This window comes from Notechis scutatus, chromosome 6 (assembly GCF_049901735.1).
Source record: "Notechis scutatus isolate UNSWTSFEM ecotype Mainland chromosome 6, rNotScu1.2, whole genome shotgun sequence".
NCBI lineage: Eukaryota > Metazoa > Chordata > Lepidosauria > Squamata > Elapidae > Notechis > Notechis scutatus.
Genome location: NC_142014.1, coordinates 9,228,906 through 9,247,367, shown reverse-complemented (window position 1 = coordinate 9,247,367; position 18,462 = coordinate 9,228,906). Strand labels below are relative to the sequence as shown.

The 18,462-nt window shown below is 37.4% G+C and overlaps 1 protein-coding gene across 3 annotated transcripts in view; it reads left to right on the top strand.

The window, feature by feature from the left end:
* The window catches only part of CTTNBP2 (cortactin binding protein 2), a 114,015-nt gene that overhangs the window by 48,113 nt on the left and 47,440 nt on the right, over positions 1 to 18,462 (top strand). For all 3 annotated transcript variants that reach the window (XR_015750264.1, XM_087969318.1, XM_087969319.1), the window contains exons 4-6: positions 5,537 to 7,187; positions 14,861 to 15,061; positions 16,166 to 16,265. Coding sequence is in view for 2 of the 3 variants with exons in the window: in XM_087969318.1 (XP_087825444.1) it covers positions 5,537 to 7,187; positions 14,861 to 15,061; positions 16,166 to 16,265 (1,952 nt within the window). In the remaining variant the exon portion in view is untranslated. The remainder of the gene's footprint in view (positions 1 to 5,536; positions 7,188 to 14,860; positions 15,062 to 16,165; positions 16,266 to 18,462) is intronic.

Sequence of the window (18,462 nt, the reverse complement as noted above, 5' to 3'; positions counted from 1 at the left end):
GAGAATTGAACTCATTGATAGCCTCACATTGCAATGAACAAGGACATGCATTCAATTTCACAGCTACTAAGACTGTTGACTGAGCAGGGACAAAAATAGCCAGAGAAATGATTGAAGCCTGGGAAACAGTCCCCTTGTCAGTCAACGGGAGTGCTGATTTATCACCAGTTTACATAGGAGCCGAGAGCACGACAGCACTAGGAATCAACAATCAATAGCTTAATAGTTGACCATCAACACCCCAGTCAAGAACTAAAGGCCACACACAACCAGGCATCACTTAAATACTACACATAAAACATCCAGTGCAGACATCCTGGAGATTGAGAAGTTTCCCTGAGGTTGGGCTCCAGCATAAGTGCAAAAGTTTGGGAAGAATAAGCCTCTCTGGTCCTAGTGACTGACTCAGATTGGATCCTATGTAAAATATTTCTCAATGACCTTTTGGTTTGTAGAATAAACACTCATGGCACTTTCCGAATATAGCTGATTTTCCCTTTTTTGTACATTTTCAATCAGAATTCTTTCAAATATCTCCCTAGGCATGCCAAAAAAACTAAATCCCAATAAAATTGTAGTTAAAAGATGGGGAGGTTGGGAGTTGGATGCATTGGGAAGGATGTGGAATTACCTCTTAATTCATCAACCACCTCCATTGTAATGCTTCCTTCCCCCTTGGGGCCCAGAATTTGATCCATAAAATACTGATGCAATCATACAGAGGATCAAGCAAGTGGTAAAGTTACTTCATGTGTAATGTAAAATATGTATAAGAAAATAGAAGAAATGGCCACTTAACTATTTCACAAACCCACCATTCTTTCTGTATTGGAATCTCATCAGTGAACATAAGGTGACATCGTATTACAAACATTTATGATCTGTGATCCTTTGGAATATATGCATTTAGTTTAAGCTCAGTATTGTAGGGTTAAAAAGGATAAAATTGACTCTTGGTTTATGTCTTGTTTGTTTTTCATATAATTTTCATTCACAACCCAATTCCAAGATACATATAAAAGTGTGTTCAACCCAGTCTGTGACAATTTCACAGTATAGTATGTTAAAACAAACCACTGAAAAAAAAGCAAAACTAAAGTAGATCAATCTATGCAGCCTATCCCTAGAAACACCTTATTAGGGAGAAAGGAGTAGTTTCATTTTTCTTTTTGAATTTCATTTTTGATTACATTATTTAAACATTATTAAAAGCTATCTGTCCTCTTTTCTTCTTCACCATACCCAATGGTCTGAATTGTGTAGTACAATATGATTTTGATATATTTAAGTGGCTTATTAGATGCAGGGTAGAAATCTTTGAAGGGTTAGTTTTCTACACATGAGAAAGTTCACATGTATTACTCCTAATTGTACTGATGCTGCTATCTTTCATCTGATCTTCTGGCTTACAAACATTTGTGAAATGTTGTGAAAGTGTCACTCCATTGAAAGACTGACAAAACTAGATGGACTCCAGAGATGACGCTAGCACACTGATTGAAAATTTCATTCAAAAGGCTCCTTGTTTCCTTTACATGACATCAACGAAAACATATCCAGTTTCAGTAACTCTAGTTTTTCCTTCTGAAATAATATCTTTTGTTCATTAAGAAAAGAATACACATCATTTTAATCCCACTTTATAATTTGTGCCATCGAATTGGTGTTAGCTCTTACATCAGTAAATTTTTTGATCTATTCACAGTCCCACCTGTCAAGTCTACTAGCAGTGCATCCATCACTACTCTAATTGAGGTCATCCACTTAGTTGATAGTCTTCCTTGTTATCTTCTACCTTTCCTTGCATTATAGACTTCTCAAGGGACTCAGAACTCTTTGCATAATGTGTCCAAAATACAATCATTTGAACCTAGTAATTTGTGTTTCAAGAGAGAATATTGGGTTGATTTGTTTTATGATCCATTTTGGGTTGTCTTGGCTATTCAGGGTATTCTCAGCACTCTTCTCCAATACCACATACCAAAGCATCAGTATTATTTCTATCTTACTTCAAAGTCAAACTTTTTGTTCACCTGGTGCTAGGGAAATTCTGTTTTTTTATAGATACAGACTTGTCATGGTATCTGAACAGCTTTTCTAAGGCCTTTATGGCTGCACTACCAAGTGTTTAGTCTAAGACATGCTGTGAATATATTTTGTCATTCTCAGTGTGTGTATGTGTGTGCATGCAGACAAATATCTGCAGTTTTCTTGACAAGAATACAGAAGTGATTTGCCATTGCCTGAGAGAGAGAGACAGAGAGAGAGAGGGAGGGAGGGAGGGAGAGAGAGAGAGAGAGAAACACAGAGACAGAGACAGACAGACAGGCAGAAGCAGAGATAGAGACAGAGAGAGAAATTGGAGCAAGATTACCCAGCTGATTACCCATTTAAGTTCTTTTGTTTCTAGCCTGATGCCATAACAACTAAACCAAAGTGGCTCTCTTGAGAGGAGTGTGTGACGCGTAAAAAGTTGTCTAGAGCTTCAGTTGCACTGCCATGGCTGCTTTCTTTACTTTCTTGACCACGCCCTATGACCCTTCTATTTAAGATCATCTTCTGAAGCTCTTCTCCTTGTGCTCCACCAGCAGAGGAGTGGGAATGACCTTGCCTTTTCTATATGGAGCATGAAGCAGATGAACCCAAACCCTGTCCTTCATCTCTGGTAGCAACATGCCATAAACGCTCCCCCATGCCATGGCATTTGTGTTGTTTCTGGTTTTATTCTGTTCTAAATTTGTACTGGTAAAATGCTGAATATTTTACTACCTGGTAAGTACCTTCATACAACGGATTTTATTTTATGAATTAAGTATACTTCATGTGGAAGGTCCTCGATTCTGTATAGTTGGTGAACATGAAAGTGGAAGACAACACTGCTGGTTTTAAAATTTCAAACCCAAGGTACTTCCTATATCTAAGCATTAGACATTCAAATATATCATAATGCTGATGAATGTCCAATAGAAAGCTTTTGTGATTTGTTATCCCAATAGTGAATGTTCCATTCTAAAGACATTGTCTCCTGAATAAGGACATGGGAGTTCTTAAATATGGCTTTGTTGAATCTTTGAGTGGTCTCAGATGCACTCTAAAGCATACGCATAGGAAAGTACATGAATGCATGTTAAATAATTTAAATACATAAGCCTATGGCTGACAAAACATTGTTGTTTTAATTTGATATCCCTTTTGAGAAAAGTGTAGTATTTATCTCTCCTTTATTATGTGTTTACTCTTGAAAGTTTATTAGAGTCATATTTGGCATTGTACTGAATTCATTGACTTATGGGAACAATTATAATGAAATTCAAAAATATGGGAATTACACTGTGCCAGCCAACAAACATGCCTGCCAACTCTAGCTTGATAGGAAAGGAGCAAGCAAATGTCCTGATTCAGATACCTGCAGAAAAATATATATCACTAAATAAACCTGTCTTTTAGACAAATAATTTGTACCGGTAAGATAAGCAAACTGAATATTTGAGCAGTAGGACATCAATATATATTTTTGACAATTTAAATGTTGCTGCATCTGAAATCTGTGATACTACTTACTGGTTTGAAGGAGAAATAACTAAGGATGGAGATAATGTAGAGCAGGGGTGGGCAACTATGGTCCTTTTATGAATTATGGACTTCAACTCCCAGAATTCCTGAGCAAGCCATGCTAGCTCAGGAATTTTGGGAGTTGAAGTCCACAAGTCATAAAGGGGCCATAGTTGCCCACCTCTGATGTAGAGCTTCACCTTTATCTATTGTAGTTCTTTGCACCCACCCAGCAGTGGTCACTATAATGCAAGTTTCTACTGAGATTTCCAAGCTTCTCAATGTGAAGCATTCATAAAAATCAAGATAATAGGTACTGTAGTTCTTGAGTTATGACCATTCATTCAGTGCTCACTCAAAATTACAGCAGTGCTGAATGAATGGTACTTATGCCTAGTCGCTGAAGTTTGTTTATTTATATCTCAGTTTTATCCTATTTTCCCTACAACAAAAACCGTTGGGCTGAGAGAAAGTGAGTGGCCCTAAGTCAACCAATTGGATTTCATCTCTTTGCAGGACTAGAACTCACAGTCTGGTGCCTTAACCACTACACCAGATGGCTGTCAAATTAATTAGAAGTCATGCTTGTTGCAGCACCCTTGTGGATATGTGATCAAAATTCAGGTGAACTTATATCCACAGGCACATTTCAATCCCTCCCACCTGCCTATCTCCCTCCTCACTTCTGCACTTTTTTCTCTGCCCCCTCCCCAGTTGGCCCTCACCATCTTCTTGATCCCATTACTCACCAAACATACCTGACCTGACCCTTCAAAAAGCAATTGCTGGCCATGTGGGGCCTTCTTCCTGAGGTCATATTTGAGGGGGCCAGACTTAGCACACCTCATCAACAGTGGGTGGAAAAAGACAGCGCTGGTCCGTTGGGACAGCAGAGTGCGGGGCAGCCAAGGCCTCAGAGTGCAAAGTGGTGAGGGTAGCTGCGCGTGGGACTTGACGTCACCTTGTGGGCTGGTCTGAATTACGCCACACCACGGGCTGGGCTACTGGGTCTTTGGGCTGGAATGGTTTGACTAGAAAGGTGGGACATTGGCTAACAACCAATAGCAATAGGGAAGGACAGGATTGCCGTTAACTAAATAAGGTGGTCACATGATTTCGAACTTTATGACAGTGGCAAAAATTCCAGTCCCAATTGCTGTCATAACTTGAGGACTACGTGTACTTTGTGCCCCATCACACTTACTCATGGGTTCTCACACTTGCAAAGGTTGATACTTCAGAGATTCTGATGCCTAACGTCATAAAGTAAACGGTAATTGATCTGCCTCTCAAAAAGTGTAAGGCTAGAAATCTATTATCAAGTCTCAGTGCTGACAGTGCTGTTAATTGCAGCCAAATACAGCAGTAGCATGATTCCTATTATGACAGTAACATTGTGAGGACTGGAGTAGTCATGTACATCCATTTTATCTGGAGGTATAACTTGATAGTGCTGGGCAAACTCTGCCACTTGAGAGACTTCTGGTAATTCCTAGTAATCCTGTGGTAAAGTTACTCCTTAGAGGGATAGATGTGCCTTTTGAGACACAACTGAAAGTATACATTCACAGTATTGATTTGAATAGTACCTTTTTAAATATGTGTTAAATCAAAATTGTAAGAAAACACAAAGAACCATGAATGAAGTCAAATACACATGTGCCAAGGATAATATTGCAAGATTTAATCTGGGTCGGTCACCGGGATGAGAGGTTTACTCTTCTCAGCTTTTGAACTCATGCTGGAGCCCATCTGCAGCTGAGACCATTTTTATACGTTTTGTCCTTGCTTATCTCTTTGAACTTTCTGGAAAATCAGCAAAACCAAATATTTCACCCTCATTTAAACTTATATGAAAACTGACTATTGGCGATTGTCATAGTAGTTTGACTATTATTCCTATACCGTTACTGCTTCTGAATATGCACTAAAATACTTTAAATATTCCCTGTGTTAATGAGGCTAATTCTGCATTTCTTTGTAGTTGGAAATGGAGAAATTCCAGCTAGAAGCTCTTGAAATGGAACATAAGAAGCTCTGTACTCGACTGGAGGAGGAGCGTGGCAAGAATAAACACGTTGTATTGATGCTGGTGAAAGAATGCAAACAACTATCCAGCAAACTGGTAGAAGAGGCCCAGAAGTTGGAAGAAGTCATGGCTAAATTTGAGGAAGAGAAAAAGAAAGCCAGGGAGTTGGAAGAATCTCTTGCTGTGGAGAAACAACGGAGCGCACAGATGGAAGCCCAAATGGAAAAGCAGCTTTCTGAGTTCGACACAGAGAGAGAGCAGCTGCATGCCCGCCTTAGCAGAGAAGAAGTTCACACAAGTGACCTCAAAGAAGAGAGGGAGAGAATGAGAAAAACCATTGAGAAGCTCAGCAAGGAAAGTGATGCAAAACCCCACCTTTCTCTTCCGCGAAGGAACAAAGAGAGAGGCTTCGCTTCTGTCTCCACCGGAACAGAGGGACCAATTTTGAGGACACTTTCCTGCCAGACAGATGCAGTATTAACAGACAGTGGAAATGAAAGTGTTAGAAAGTTGCCTTTAACAGTACCCGTAAAGCCTTCAACCATCCACCCTTTGCATTCGGGGCACGCAAAAGTGAATGTATCCTCCAATGCAGCATTTGTGAAGCCCGTCATTGACAGGCATTCATCCTGCGGCGACCTTCTTCTGTCCCCTGTAACTTCAAATCTGTCTCATAGTCAAATACGAATTGAGGAGAATGGGCCAGCGGCTTCGCCTGACTTAACAAGTCTGTCTTCCCCGTTCCCAGATCATGTTGCATCCTCTCCGGCTCCCAGTATAGCCTCCCAAAGCTACTTGCAAGCATCATCTGTTCCTTCCCCACATTCTCCATCTGTCAGCACTCCTGGGCATCAAGGCCTGAATCCACGGGTCCAGGCAGCCAGATTTCGATTTCAATCCAACGCTAACGATCCAGATCAAAATGGAAACACGACTCAAAGCCCTACATCAAGAGACGCCTCACCCACAAGTCGAGACAACCTAGTTGCCAAGCAGCTGGCTCGGAATACAGTCACCCAAGTCCTCTCAAGGTTCACCAGTCCTCAGGGCGTGGCACCTGGACGTCCAGGAATGTCACATTCAATAGATGTTGGCACTTACCCTCCCCCGATTAGCAGGATGAGTTTAAAGGCTCCCAGCGTTTCGAGGATTGATAGAGGAAACCCCCCTCCTATTCCTCCCAAAAAGCCAGGTCTTTCACAGACTCCGTCTCCGCCACACCCACAGCTTAAAGTCATTATGGATAGTGGTCGCTCCCCTAACGTAGGTGCCAAAACTGAAGGCAAACTCCTGGTTTCATCTTCTTCCTGTTCACCTCAAGGAATCAGGGTAATAAATGAAGAGGTCATGTCTAGATCCTCACCCCAGCTGCCACCAAAACCAACAATAGATTTATCTGTGGCATCTGCAGGCTGTGCCATTCCATCCATGGACATGCCTCAGGTGGGTGCCTGGCCTTCCCTGTCCCCTGGACTGAGCCAACCTGCATGTTCCGACAGCTCCTTTGTCATTCCCACCACCATTGCCTGTAGCTCTTCCATAAACCCTCTTAGTGCTTCATCCTGTAGACCATGTGATTCAGACAGCCTCCTGGTAACAGCCTCAGGTAAAGGATGATGTACCCGCTAAACTCCTTCCTTTTTTTACATTGTCATATTAATATATATATATATTTCTCCATAGATTCCTTTCCTCTAAGATTCTCTTTTGCCTTTTTCTTCCTTCCCCTTTTTTTCCTTTTCCTGTGTCACATTGCACTTCCACTTAATGCCTTTCTAGCTTTCAGGGCTATGGGAAATTCATTTGCTTTCATGAATTCTGATTATTTTGCGCAGGCAACCTTTTTCGTTTTTCAAAGCAGCTGAAGATACATCTTAGAGGCATTGTCTTAAAATTAGAAGTATTTTTCACATGTTCTTTGGTATTGTAGTATTGGGTGGGGAAGTCTGTTTGTTTAATCCATCCCTTTGCAGTTCTTTCTTCCCTAAGAATTGAGGGTACATTTTCAAAAGAGCTCTCAGTGCTATATATATATACATATATATATATAAATAAAATAGGCCAAATGAAGAGAAAGGTCAGAAAATCCTTTATTGCTTTTGCTGCTCAACAGTCTTTGCTTCATCTTCGTTAACTATTTTATCTGATAAAAGAAAGCTGCCAACAAACAGAATGATTGAAACATTTATATCCTGCCCTTTTGGGGAAGAAGTACTGCTCCTAGTCAGTTATAGCATTTAAAAATGACAATAATAGTACAAAACAAATTGGCCAAAGAGAAAAGGTCAACTGTTCTCTGCTCTCTGCAATAAATCTTCAGCAACTGTTAAAAACAGCAAAGGAAAGGCAGAGCATGTCCCCTGAGTGGGATAAAGTGGGGATTTTAAAAAAAAATTAAAACTCTTCCTTAGTTTTCTGGTGTGTTTTCTCTACTTCTCAGTAATTTATTTCTATATCATTATGCTATAGTCATTGTAGTTCCCATGGGAGAATTGCATTAAGGGAAAGGCTGCTTTTACGGCCTATATCCTTAGTGGCTTGAAAGGTTTCTAAAAGATGCTGTGAACCCTGGGCATTTCCTTGGTCGCCAGGAGCTCTTGCCTTGAGGAAGGCATTGATAGAATCATGCAGCCCTGTGTTTCATAATAAGGTGGTCCCTGATTTATAACCACAATTGTGATCAGAAATTCTGTTGCTCAGTGAGGCGATTATTAAGTAAATCACACCTGATTTTATGACCTTTTTTTGCCTTGGTCATTAAGTGAATCACATGGCTTCTCCATTGACTTTACTAGTCAGAAGCTGGCTCTTAAGATCACAAATGACCTGGGACACTGCAGCCATCATCCATACGTGCCAGTTGCGAAGCTCCCACGTGACCCTGGGGATGCTGAAACAGTCATAAAAGATCAGTCCTAAGTCACTTTTCTTCAACACCACCATTATAACTTTGAATAGTCACTGAATGGTCATAAGTCAAGAGCTTTGAGTTGAAAGTCAAGTTTGCAATAGCTAGCATCCTTCTTGTGTGGGCCCAGAAGAGTCCTTGTGGATTATAATAAAATAGAAACTTTATTACTGAGGAAACTTTCCTTTTCTCTATCAGTGCTATATTAAAGTAATGTAATTTTCCAAATGAAATTTTGCAACTTTAAGAATATAATTCTATAGTTTAGCATGATATACGTATCAATAATTTCCTGATGCTTACTACACATCAGAGGTGGGTATTCAGCAGGTTCTGACCAGTTCTGGAGAACCCGTAGCGGAAATTTTGAGTAGTTCGGAGAACCGGCAAATACCATCTCTGACTGGAGATTTTACAATATCCTTCCCCTGCCACTCCCACCAAGCCATACCCATAGAACTGGTAGTAAAAAAATTTGAATCCCACCAATGCTACACATCCAGCTCTGATCCTCAAAATTTTGGTATAGCAGTTCAAATAAGAATCATTCCTTTTATGCAGAGTAAATTCTAATTATAAACTGGAAAGTAGTGATGCTCAGCAAATGATGGGCAGCATGACTCTTTAGCACCTAGGATCTGATATGACTAGAGAAGAATTCCTAAAATACGTGGGGTTGCTCTAATATTTATCTAATATATACAGGAATAGAACATTAAGAAAATATTCAGTTATAATTACATATTTTTTTGTGGTGGGGCTTTTAGAAGCAATGCAGGACTTTTTAAAAAAAAATAACAATCAGCTTTTGGTTGAATGAGAATGAAGCAGGAAAGCACTTAATTTTATAACAATTTATAGAGATAATTTAATGTCATGCTTACATTTTCAGTAACCTTTCTGGCTGGAGAAGTGCTGCAATTAATACAAAACTGAGTGGATGGCCTAATTCAATGTATTATACATATCTTACAGGCTCTTTGGGAAGATAAAGCAATAAACTAAATAGAATTAAGTAAGTTTGTTAAAGTTTTCTTCTGCATGATCACATTTGGGGTCCCTTTAGAACAAGTCATAAATGAAATTGCTTTATTTTATGAATCACTCTATACAGTCTTTATATCTATAATTCAGTAGTTATAGAAATTTATTAATAGCTCTACAGAACAATATAGTTCTATAGTGCAACTGAAAGTGGCTATAAATTATAGTCCTAACTAGTCTTTGACATTTTATTCACAAAATCTTTACCCTTCCAAAAAAAATTTAGTGTGCAATATTCTGAGAAAATGCTGTTTTTGTTTGCCTGCCAGATATTTCAGGCTTCTAAAATCCAGCTTACCAACTTGGTTTGTGGTTAGTTTAAAACTTATTAAACTTATTATTAAAAGTAACAGTTGACTTCAATTAAGCATAATTGTGTTTTTTTTTTCAAGTCTAAAATGCTTTAAAATGTTTTTTGTTCTAAATTCAGTGTAAAGTCTTTGCACTTCATTAAGTGATCTTTAACTGAAGGTAGATTAATCTTTCTGAAAGGATGTGTTAGTTTAATCGCATAACCATAGTTGAACTTATTGTGGTTATGTTTAAGTTTAATGTTTTGCCATACGTAATGTTGAGTAGTTTAAGAAGTCAAACATGTTTTGAATAATTGCTTCTCAACTTTCAATGGTAAAAGCAGACTTAAATATAGTTAAGGGTTTGTTTTCTTTTGATAAAGCCAGGACAGTGTACTTCTCAAATTCCTACTCAACAATTAATAACCAAATGGTTCATATATTAACCAGGCCTCAGGGGGTATGAAATACCCATGTTGCATAATACTGTATTTGCTTTCATGTGATGATTGCAATTCCACATGGTTTAAGGCATTCTGATTCTTTCTTTCACTTGCATTGTCGTGTGAATTAGGGGTTTCATCCAACTTCAGGAGCATAGGAAGGGTACTCTGTATTTGCATGCATTGAGTCTTCTCATGACACCACTTAAAGAAAGCAAAACTGGCATAGGACCACATTTGCTCCAGTCACATTCTGCTACACCCCCCAAAATAGTATATGAAGCTATTGGAGGCTTTGTTTCACTGATCTAGAATAAATAAATTGCTTTCTCCTCTAGTCTTTATCAAAGCTATTAGTTATCTAGAAGAAAATGAGGGGGAGAGAATTTGTAGCTCATTATATCTTTATGAACAGACTATCACCTTTAGAATTTATTGCCTATAATTCTTTATGAAAGGTGTTTTGAAGATTAGCACAAAATTTCTTAAAGCCAATAAATGTTAGGCTTATAATCAAGAAAGAGAAATTGTATAATGCTCTGATCAATTGAATTTCCCATGCCCCAGCTTATATATTCTTTTTTCTTCCTCTTTTTTTTTTTTTAAAAAAAACATCCTTTCAATCAACCTACATGTTTTTCCATGTGGTTTGTTTCTAATATAAATAATTACAGGAAAGTTTGGTAATGAATTCTTTATTAACCATCTCCACAAACTGAAGCTGATGCCAGAAGCTGTTTTTTCTCCTTGTTCCTTTCATTCTTCATCACCGCATGTCCAATTCTCCTTTCCAGATGCTTTATGTTTACTAACTTTTGCATACAAAACCACAAAGCTTATTTATGTTTCCTAATTTTATTACTTAACTCCCTCAGTGTATTCCAAGCTCCTGCTTGTTTATAAGATCTTTGAATTATCATGGATTGAACATTATGCTTAATTAATATGCAGTGCAACTATTATTGCTTAATTTTTAACTCCTTAGTGTTCTTTTAGAAGATTTCCTTAGGTCCGTCATGGGGCTGCTTCATTTATGTGTCCCTACACTGAATTCAAGTTTCCTTTAAAATATATATTTGTGCCATATTTTGCATGTAGCAGTCTACCTTTAATGTTTCAGGGATTTTTCATGGACACTGCATTCAATATTCGAATCCTGTTAATTGCAAATGAGCTTATAAAGAAGATGAAACATAAGCATTGCTAAGAAGAACAATGCTGTATAAATAATAACCACATAGCCCATAGTACTCATTTGATCTTTAATGAATAACTGTGTTCCTGAAATAGAATTTTTTTCAGAGCTTTACTCTCAACATTGTTTTCTGTTCAGTTACTACAGATAGTTCTCAACTTCTGATGACAATTGGGACTGGAACTTTTGTCCTAAGTTGTTGTGGTCATAAACCCAGTCAGACCCAATTTTATGATAATTTTTACAGTGATCATTAAGTGAATCCAGTTTCCCCAATGCGTGCTGTTTGTCATTTTTTTGTTCCTGGAAATCATTTTAAAAGGCCGCAAATTGCATTTATGTGACTGCAGGATATAGTCTGCCATAAATGCAAGCCAACAAGTACTCAAATTGTGTTTAAGTGATAATGGAAGCTGTGCAGTAGTAATAAGTATGAGTCACTTTTAAGGCCATTGTAGCTTTGAACCATCATTAAGCAAATAGTTGTAAGTTGAGAACTACCTATATTACTACCATGCTATCATTTGATTGCAGTAGTTCACATTAGTGCTAAATAAGATATTGATGCTGGAAGTTTATTTCCTTTTTCTCTCCTTTTTTATATTTAAAGAAAAAGCATCATTCAATACTGTAGGGAATTAGGAATAAATTCATCATTAAATTCAGTCCATAAAAATAAAGTCTTTAAATCTGTGGCAGTTTGTGAAGTGGACTGGTCTTTTATCATACATCTGCTTTGACTTTTTGCTAAAAATATCATAATAGCAAGAATGGGTTGCTTCCACAATAATCATATTACCTAGAATTCCTCCTCCTTGTTTTATTCTGTTTTAAGAAAAAAATGAAATTATATGTCAAGTCAGTGTCCACCACCATATTTTCAGAACCAAACTGGGTTGCTTTGAGTTGAAAATAATAAGCCCAAGGACTCTATTGTGCAAAAATAATTTAATGAAGAGGATAAAAGTTACAATTAATGTATAACTGTTTCTATTATTTGTATTTTGAAGAGTGAAGCATGAATTCTAATTTTGTATTTAACATGAAGAAAATAGCTGATTCTCTTCACAAAAGTGGCCTCAATCAATCAAACTGAACAATGAAAAATTGAGACATATTCATCAAAGTTCTCATTAGCAATCTATCAAGGGAAACAACATGGTTTAAATTACAAAAGTTTTTCACCCGATTGTTTTGCCTATATTCTGTTTCTTATTGTTTTCAATTATGGTTAATGATTTTGCTTTTGTTTTTTTAAATGTGATAAAAAAATTTCAACAATTGCTTGTAGTTTTGTAGATAAAAGTAATCTTGTGAAATTTCACACGAAACGGTTCTGTATTGTTTCCTTTCCTTGATGAAACACCAAACTTTCTGTGAGGGACTGCTCTGCAGGAACTCGGTGCTTCAAAACACAACATATTTAGCCTCAGAAGAACTAGCCCTTGGGTAAAGGAGTCATTTGTGGCTTGCCATGGATGCTGCAACCAAGAAGCTAACTACCCTGCGCTACTAAGAAGTCTAAGTTGGTCTCCTTCTTCCCCCAGCATCAATCACTAGCCTGACCTTGAGGTCTCTGTTGGAATCTTGGCTTCGGAATAGAATTATTTTCTTTCATTTTTTTTTTATAGAATAGCTTTCTAGAATGGCATACATTAATTAGAGACAAAAAAAGTAATATTTATGGAGAAAATAAGAAACCATTGCTGTCAGTGTAGCAAAAGATCGGTTCCAAGGTAAACTTCAGGGTGCCGATGGCCTTCTTGCTCATTTCCTGCCTTTTCTTTACTTCCTCCTTCTTTATTTACCTTTTTTTTTTTTTGACCCATCAATGTGCCTTGCTCTCTATTTAAGTTTTCATTGCCTCCCTTTTGGCCCATTAAATATTATCCAAGACCAAAGGGACTTACTATAACTCCATTATCCAGAACCAATGTGGGGAACTATGGCCCCTTTGTGACTTGTGGACTTCAACTTCCAGAATTATGGCTGGATCAGGAATTCTGGGAGTTCACGTCCACAGGTCACAAAAGGGCCATAATTCCCTACCCCGATCAAGAGTCTAATTGGGCTGTAATACTACTATAACTACTTTCTTTATGTGCATTTTGTATCTATATGTTTGAAATTACTTTCAAGCCCAATCTTCTTTCTCTGTTTTAGCCAAATCTGATTATTGCCATTGCAAACATGCCATCTTTAATGAAATTTACTAATATTTCATAATGGAATGGAAGCCTAAGTATAAATTCATTGAAAAAGCTCTACTTGGAAATTCATTAATAATGAATTGTAATATGGATATGATATTAAATGGTTTTCTGCATTGATATTTGATAGCATAGCTGCCAGATTGCAATGCAAACGTTACTCTGAATCCTACTTTTCCATCATGGTACCCTCCAGATGTTTGCAAGAAATTGTGGGGATTGAAGTTGAATATACTGGGAAGACATCCAGTTATGGAAAGTGGCCATACATGATCCTTTACTTAAAGAAATTAATGACCTCTTGGGAATAGGATAGGAATAGTTTATTTGTAATGAATATTCTTCAAAAAAGAAGAGACATTCCTTTGTGCTTACTCATTTTTAGTGAGCAGTTCATAGTTGCAAACTTCTTTATTTTCAATCCTCTTCTCTATTTCCTTTTGCAGCCTTTTGATCAAAGAAGAGTTCACAAAGTTTTTCGCACCATATACAGCAAACTTCATGTCCTTAACAAGCTGTCCTCTAAAGCTGTTAACCTCTGATACCTGGAATGTCTAACCAAGATAACCTTTTTGATTTTCTAAAGTTTTGCTCTGTCAGTTGCCTTTCTTAAAGGATGATGTGGACCTTTGCCAAGTAATGTTTTATGACATTTACTAATAGTACACTGTAGCTTTATTTTTAAAAACACCACAAAAATGCAGTAGTGCCATTAAAAATGACACTGCAAAAGGATTTGATCACCAGGAAAACAAGTATGCATCAATTACAGGGCTCTCAATTGTTTCTTCTGAAATGCAAATTTCTTTCAATGTTACTTGTAAGACATGGTATTTCAGATTTTTTAAGAAGAGGCATAATTCTGTGTGAAATATCTCACAGTTTTTCTGCTAAATTTAGCTAACTTTAAAGTTGGAGAGATTTGCTATTCAACTAAGTTTCCTTGTGCTCATGGATAACTATATTTTTCCGTTTTAAATAACAAAGAATATAACCTTTTAGAGCTAAGTGTGACTTTAATTTTCTTGGGGTTCAGGATTTCAAATAACACAGAACTGGTCTCAGTTTTTACAAAGCCAAAATGTCAAGAGTTTTCATTTTGATTGAGCATTGTGTGTAACTTGCAAAGTGCGTAGCATTAACTTCTTGTGTGTTCTCTCTAACCGATGTTGCTTTTAACTCACAGGCTGGTCTTCCTCCCTAACCCCTTTATTAATGAGTGGTGGTCCTGTTCCCCTGGGTGGCAGGCCCACCCTTCTTCACCAAGCTGCTGCCCAGGGAAATGTCACTTTATTGTCAGTGCTGCTTAATGAAGGTCTGAACGTTAATGATTCCTGTGAAGATGGTTGTTCTGCCTTGTATTCTGCTGCTAGGAATGGACATACAGGTGTGAAATTTCTCAGAGATTTTATTATATCGCGCCATTATCTAAATGCTGTTGTCAAATTAACAATTTATATTGCAGTTCCAAATATTAGGAGTAGGTGACCTATAGGCCATAAGCAACATATGCCCCCAGAGTGGTTTTGGCAGTTCTCAAAGCCATCAAAATTACATTGTTGACATTGGTGAGAAATCACTGATTATCAACGATGTAATTTTACTGTGTATTTGTAAAAAAAAAAAAGTGTGTTAAATCTCCATAAGAATTATTCTGTGGTCCTGCTCAAAAGACATGATAAAATCTTGTACAACCATTAAATAGGCTGTGTAGCTGCTCTTCTAGTACCACGAACAGCTCCTGCTCTTTAGCATCAGGATTTTGTAACACCAATTTTTTTTGCACTTGGCATTGGATGTTGCACATAGAGATTTGTTTCAAAATGTTTCTAGTTTCTGATTCAGACCGCTGAGAACTCTTCATCAGCACTGAATACAGAAGACTTAGAAAGTAATGATTTTGTAGACCCACAATGGCTAAGAAGGAACAAACTCACAACAAACATGAAGATTTGTTGGGAGCAAATCAACAATCTATCTAATCCAGTATCTTATTTCCTACAGAGGCCAATTTTCTGGGAAAATCTTAAACAAGGCCAAAACATAGTAATCAGCAAGAACTCTGTATCTTGGCGCTCTAAGACAGCCATTATAACTAGTAATCATATGTATACTTTTTCTTTATGTGTTTGCTTAATGTACTAAGCTAAAGGTCCCTATTACATCTTGTGGAAGAAAATTTAATTGTCAGGAAATCTCCAATCCATTTTGCTGATGTCTCCATTCTTACGTCAGTGCTCATAGTTAATTAAGGCTGCTATAAAATACAACATATATATTTATTTATTTCATGAATTTAGTAGCTGCCCAGTACCAAATGTCACTCAGAGTGGGGCATATCCCACTGACCTAGGAGTTAGTCTATTAAACTTCTCAAAACTTCTGAAGAGTTACACTGCAGGAAATTTTAAAAAGCAAAGACTTTTGAAACTGGCATTAAATTTAATTGTAATTTATTCTTCCTCTCCCCATTTTCTCCCTCCATATATAGATTGTGTAAGATTGCTGCTGACTTCAGAAGCACAAGTTGACTTTATTGATAAAAACGGATTTACCCCCTTGTGTTCAGCAATCTCTCAGGGACATTGCAAGTAAGTAATTTGCAATTATGTCTTTTTTTTTTCTGCCAAGCAAAATGACATGTTCTTTAAGTTTCAGTTTTGGGATGTATAAATTTTGTGAGTGAATTAATGCAAAGAAATGCTAGGCCCTCCTATATTTCTTCCTGAAGTATGCATTATTGAGATGATTTAGGATTGTTTTTATGATTATGTTACAGGGAACTCATGCCTAAAATCGATTTTTTTTTTTAAATTAGAGATAGACACCTCTCTACCTGTGGGCTACTCTTTTAAAAAAGTTGTACCTCTTCCTGGACTTATGCCAAGACTCCATTGGAATCAGAAAAAAAAACTGTGCTTGGGATAAACAGGTGGCAAAGGCTACAACCATATTACTTTTCTTTTAGTAACTCAACAACTCAAATCTGTATTTTTCCAAGCACTGACATTCCCACATAGCCGAGGAGAGGTCAGGATTTCTTTAAGGAGCAGTAAAAAACAGAAAAAGGAGGCCCATGCTGGATCCAGGCACTGCACACCACTACTTTTCTGTATAAGTGCAGAGACACATTTAAGGTTGTAGACCTCCCTCCACCAATAGTTACTATTCTTGCTTTCATATTATGTATGTAGAAAAGAGAAAATTGGGGTGTTGTGCCTTGTTTTCTTCAAGAGCATCTCTAAAGTGAAGCTTTATATTGATTTATAGTTTGATTTTTCTCGACAAACTTATCAGACATTTCCTTGCAGACACAAATTACGATGAAATGAAAAACATTGGCAGTTACTGGCAGCCAGTGAACAAATTGCATGCATAGAGCTTTTCCCTTTGAATCTTCAAAACTAATCTGTTTAGAAGACAGAACCTCTTATCAACTTCACTTAACTGCAGACAATTAGAATAGAACAGGGTGGGATAATTCATTTTCTGAAACACCTGAGAAAAATTGCATAAAAGTTTAAGCTGTTTGCAAGAGTGATGGACTGAATAAAATTTTAATCTTTTAAATAAATTAATAAAGGTGAATATTTGACATCTTCATGCTAGAATTGTTATTGATATGCTTGCTCACATACATGTGTAGGAGATAAAGTTGAAGTATCTGCAGTAAAATGCATAATTCTCCTGAGCCTCAAAAGGCATTTATAACCTCAAATATCATCTCTTCCATGAGGTGGAAAAAAGGGCAGCTTCTTATTTTGTCTTCCACGTAGAAGGAGCTATCCATCTGTTGACTGATTTTGTTTTGGAGGCTAACCAGATAGGGTGGAGAAGAGAATATCTTCTTTAAAATGTCTGCAATATTCATTAAATCACTTGTTGACCAGTGAAAAGTTTTCTTTCTTTCTTTCTTTCTTTCTTTCTTTCTTTCTTTCTTTCTTTCTTTCTTTCTTTCTTTCTTTCTTTCTTTCTTTCTTTCTTTCTTTCTTTCTTTCTTTCTTTCTTTCTTTCTTTCTTTCTTTCTTTCTTTCTTTCTTTCTTTCTTTCTTTCTTTCTTTCTTTCTTCCAACCTGAGCAGAATATTAAAATGGCACAGACTTTGATGATGATTCTGGTTGGTCTATCACTGCAGAACTGTTTCAACAAATTAGTAAATCCATAGCAACAGAAAAAGGCAGCATTGCACAGCTGTGAACGCCCATGTGCATTCATGTTTGCCCTTTCCAGCTACTTTTGGGTCCTCCCAACACTCTCTCTTGACCCATATGATGGGCACGAGATAATGGATTGACTACTCCAATTTCAGCCCATGACAATCACAGACTCCAATAGCATGGAGATCAAGGGAAGGGGATGATAAAAAAAAATACCTTGCCATAAAACATGAGAGCTGCAGTACAGGATAAGCACTATTTTTCAATCTACACCTCTCAGTCCCTCAGAAATGAATTATACACCACAATTCTGAAAGGATTCAACGGGCTTTTTTCCAGGGATAATACATTAGGAAATGGGCTATCATCAGGCTGTGCCCTGGTTAGCCCGAGAAAAACAGAAGCAAAAGGCAAGTGGACATTCTTTTAACACAAACCTTTGCAGAACATCTAAATGATTCAGCATGTGTTTTCACAGAAATCTAAAAAGTAGAAGACATTTCCAAATTTCCCTGTAGGCCTCAATCTGATTCAGAAGCCCTTCTAAAAGAGGCATTCATGAAGAGCCATGGTGGCACAGTGTTAGAATGCAGTACTGCAGGCTACTTCTGCTGACTGCTGGCTGCCTGTA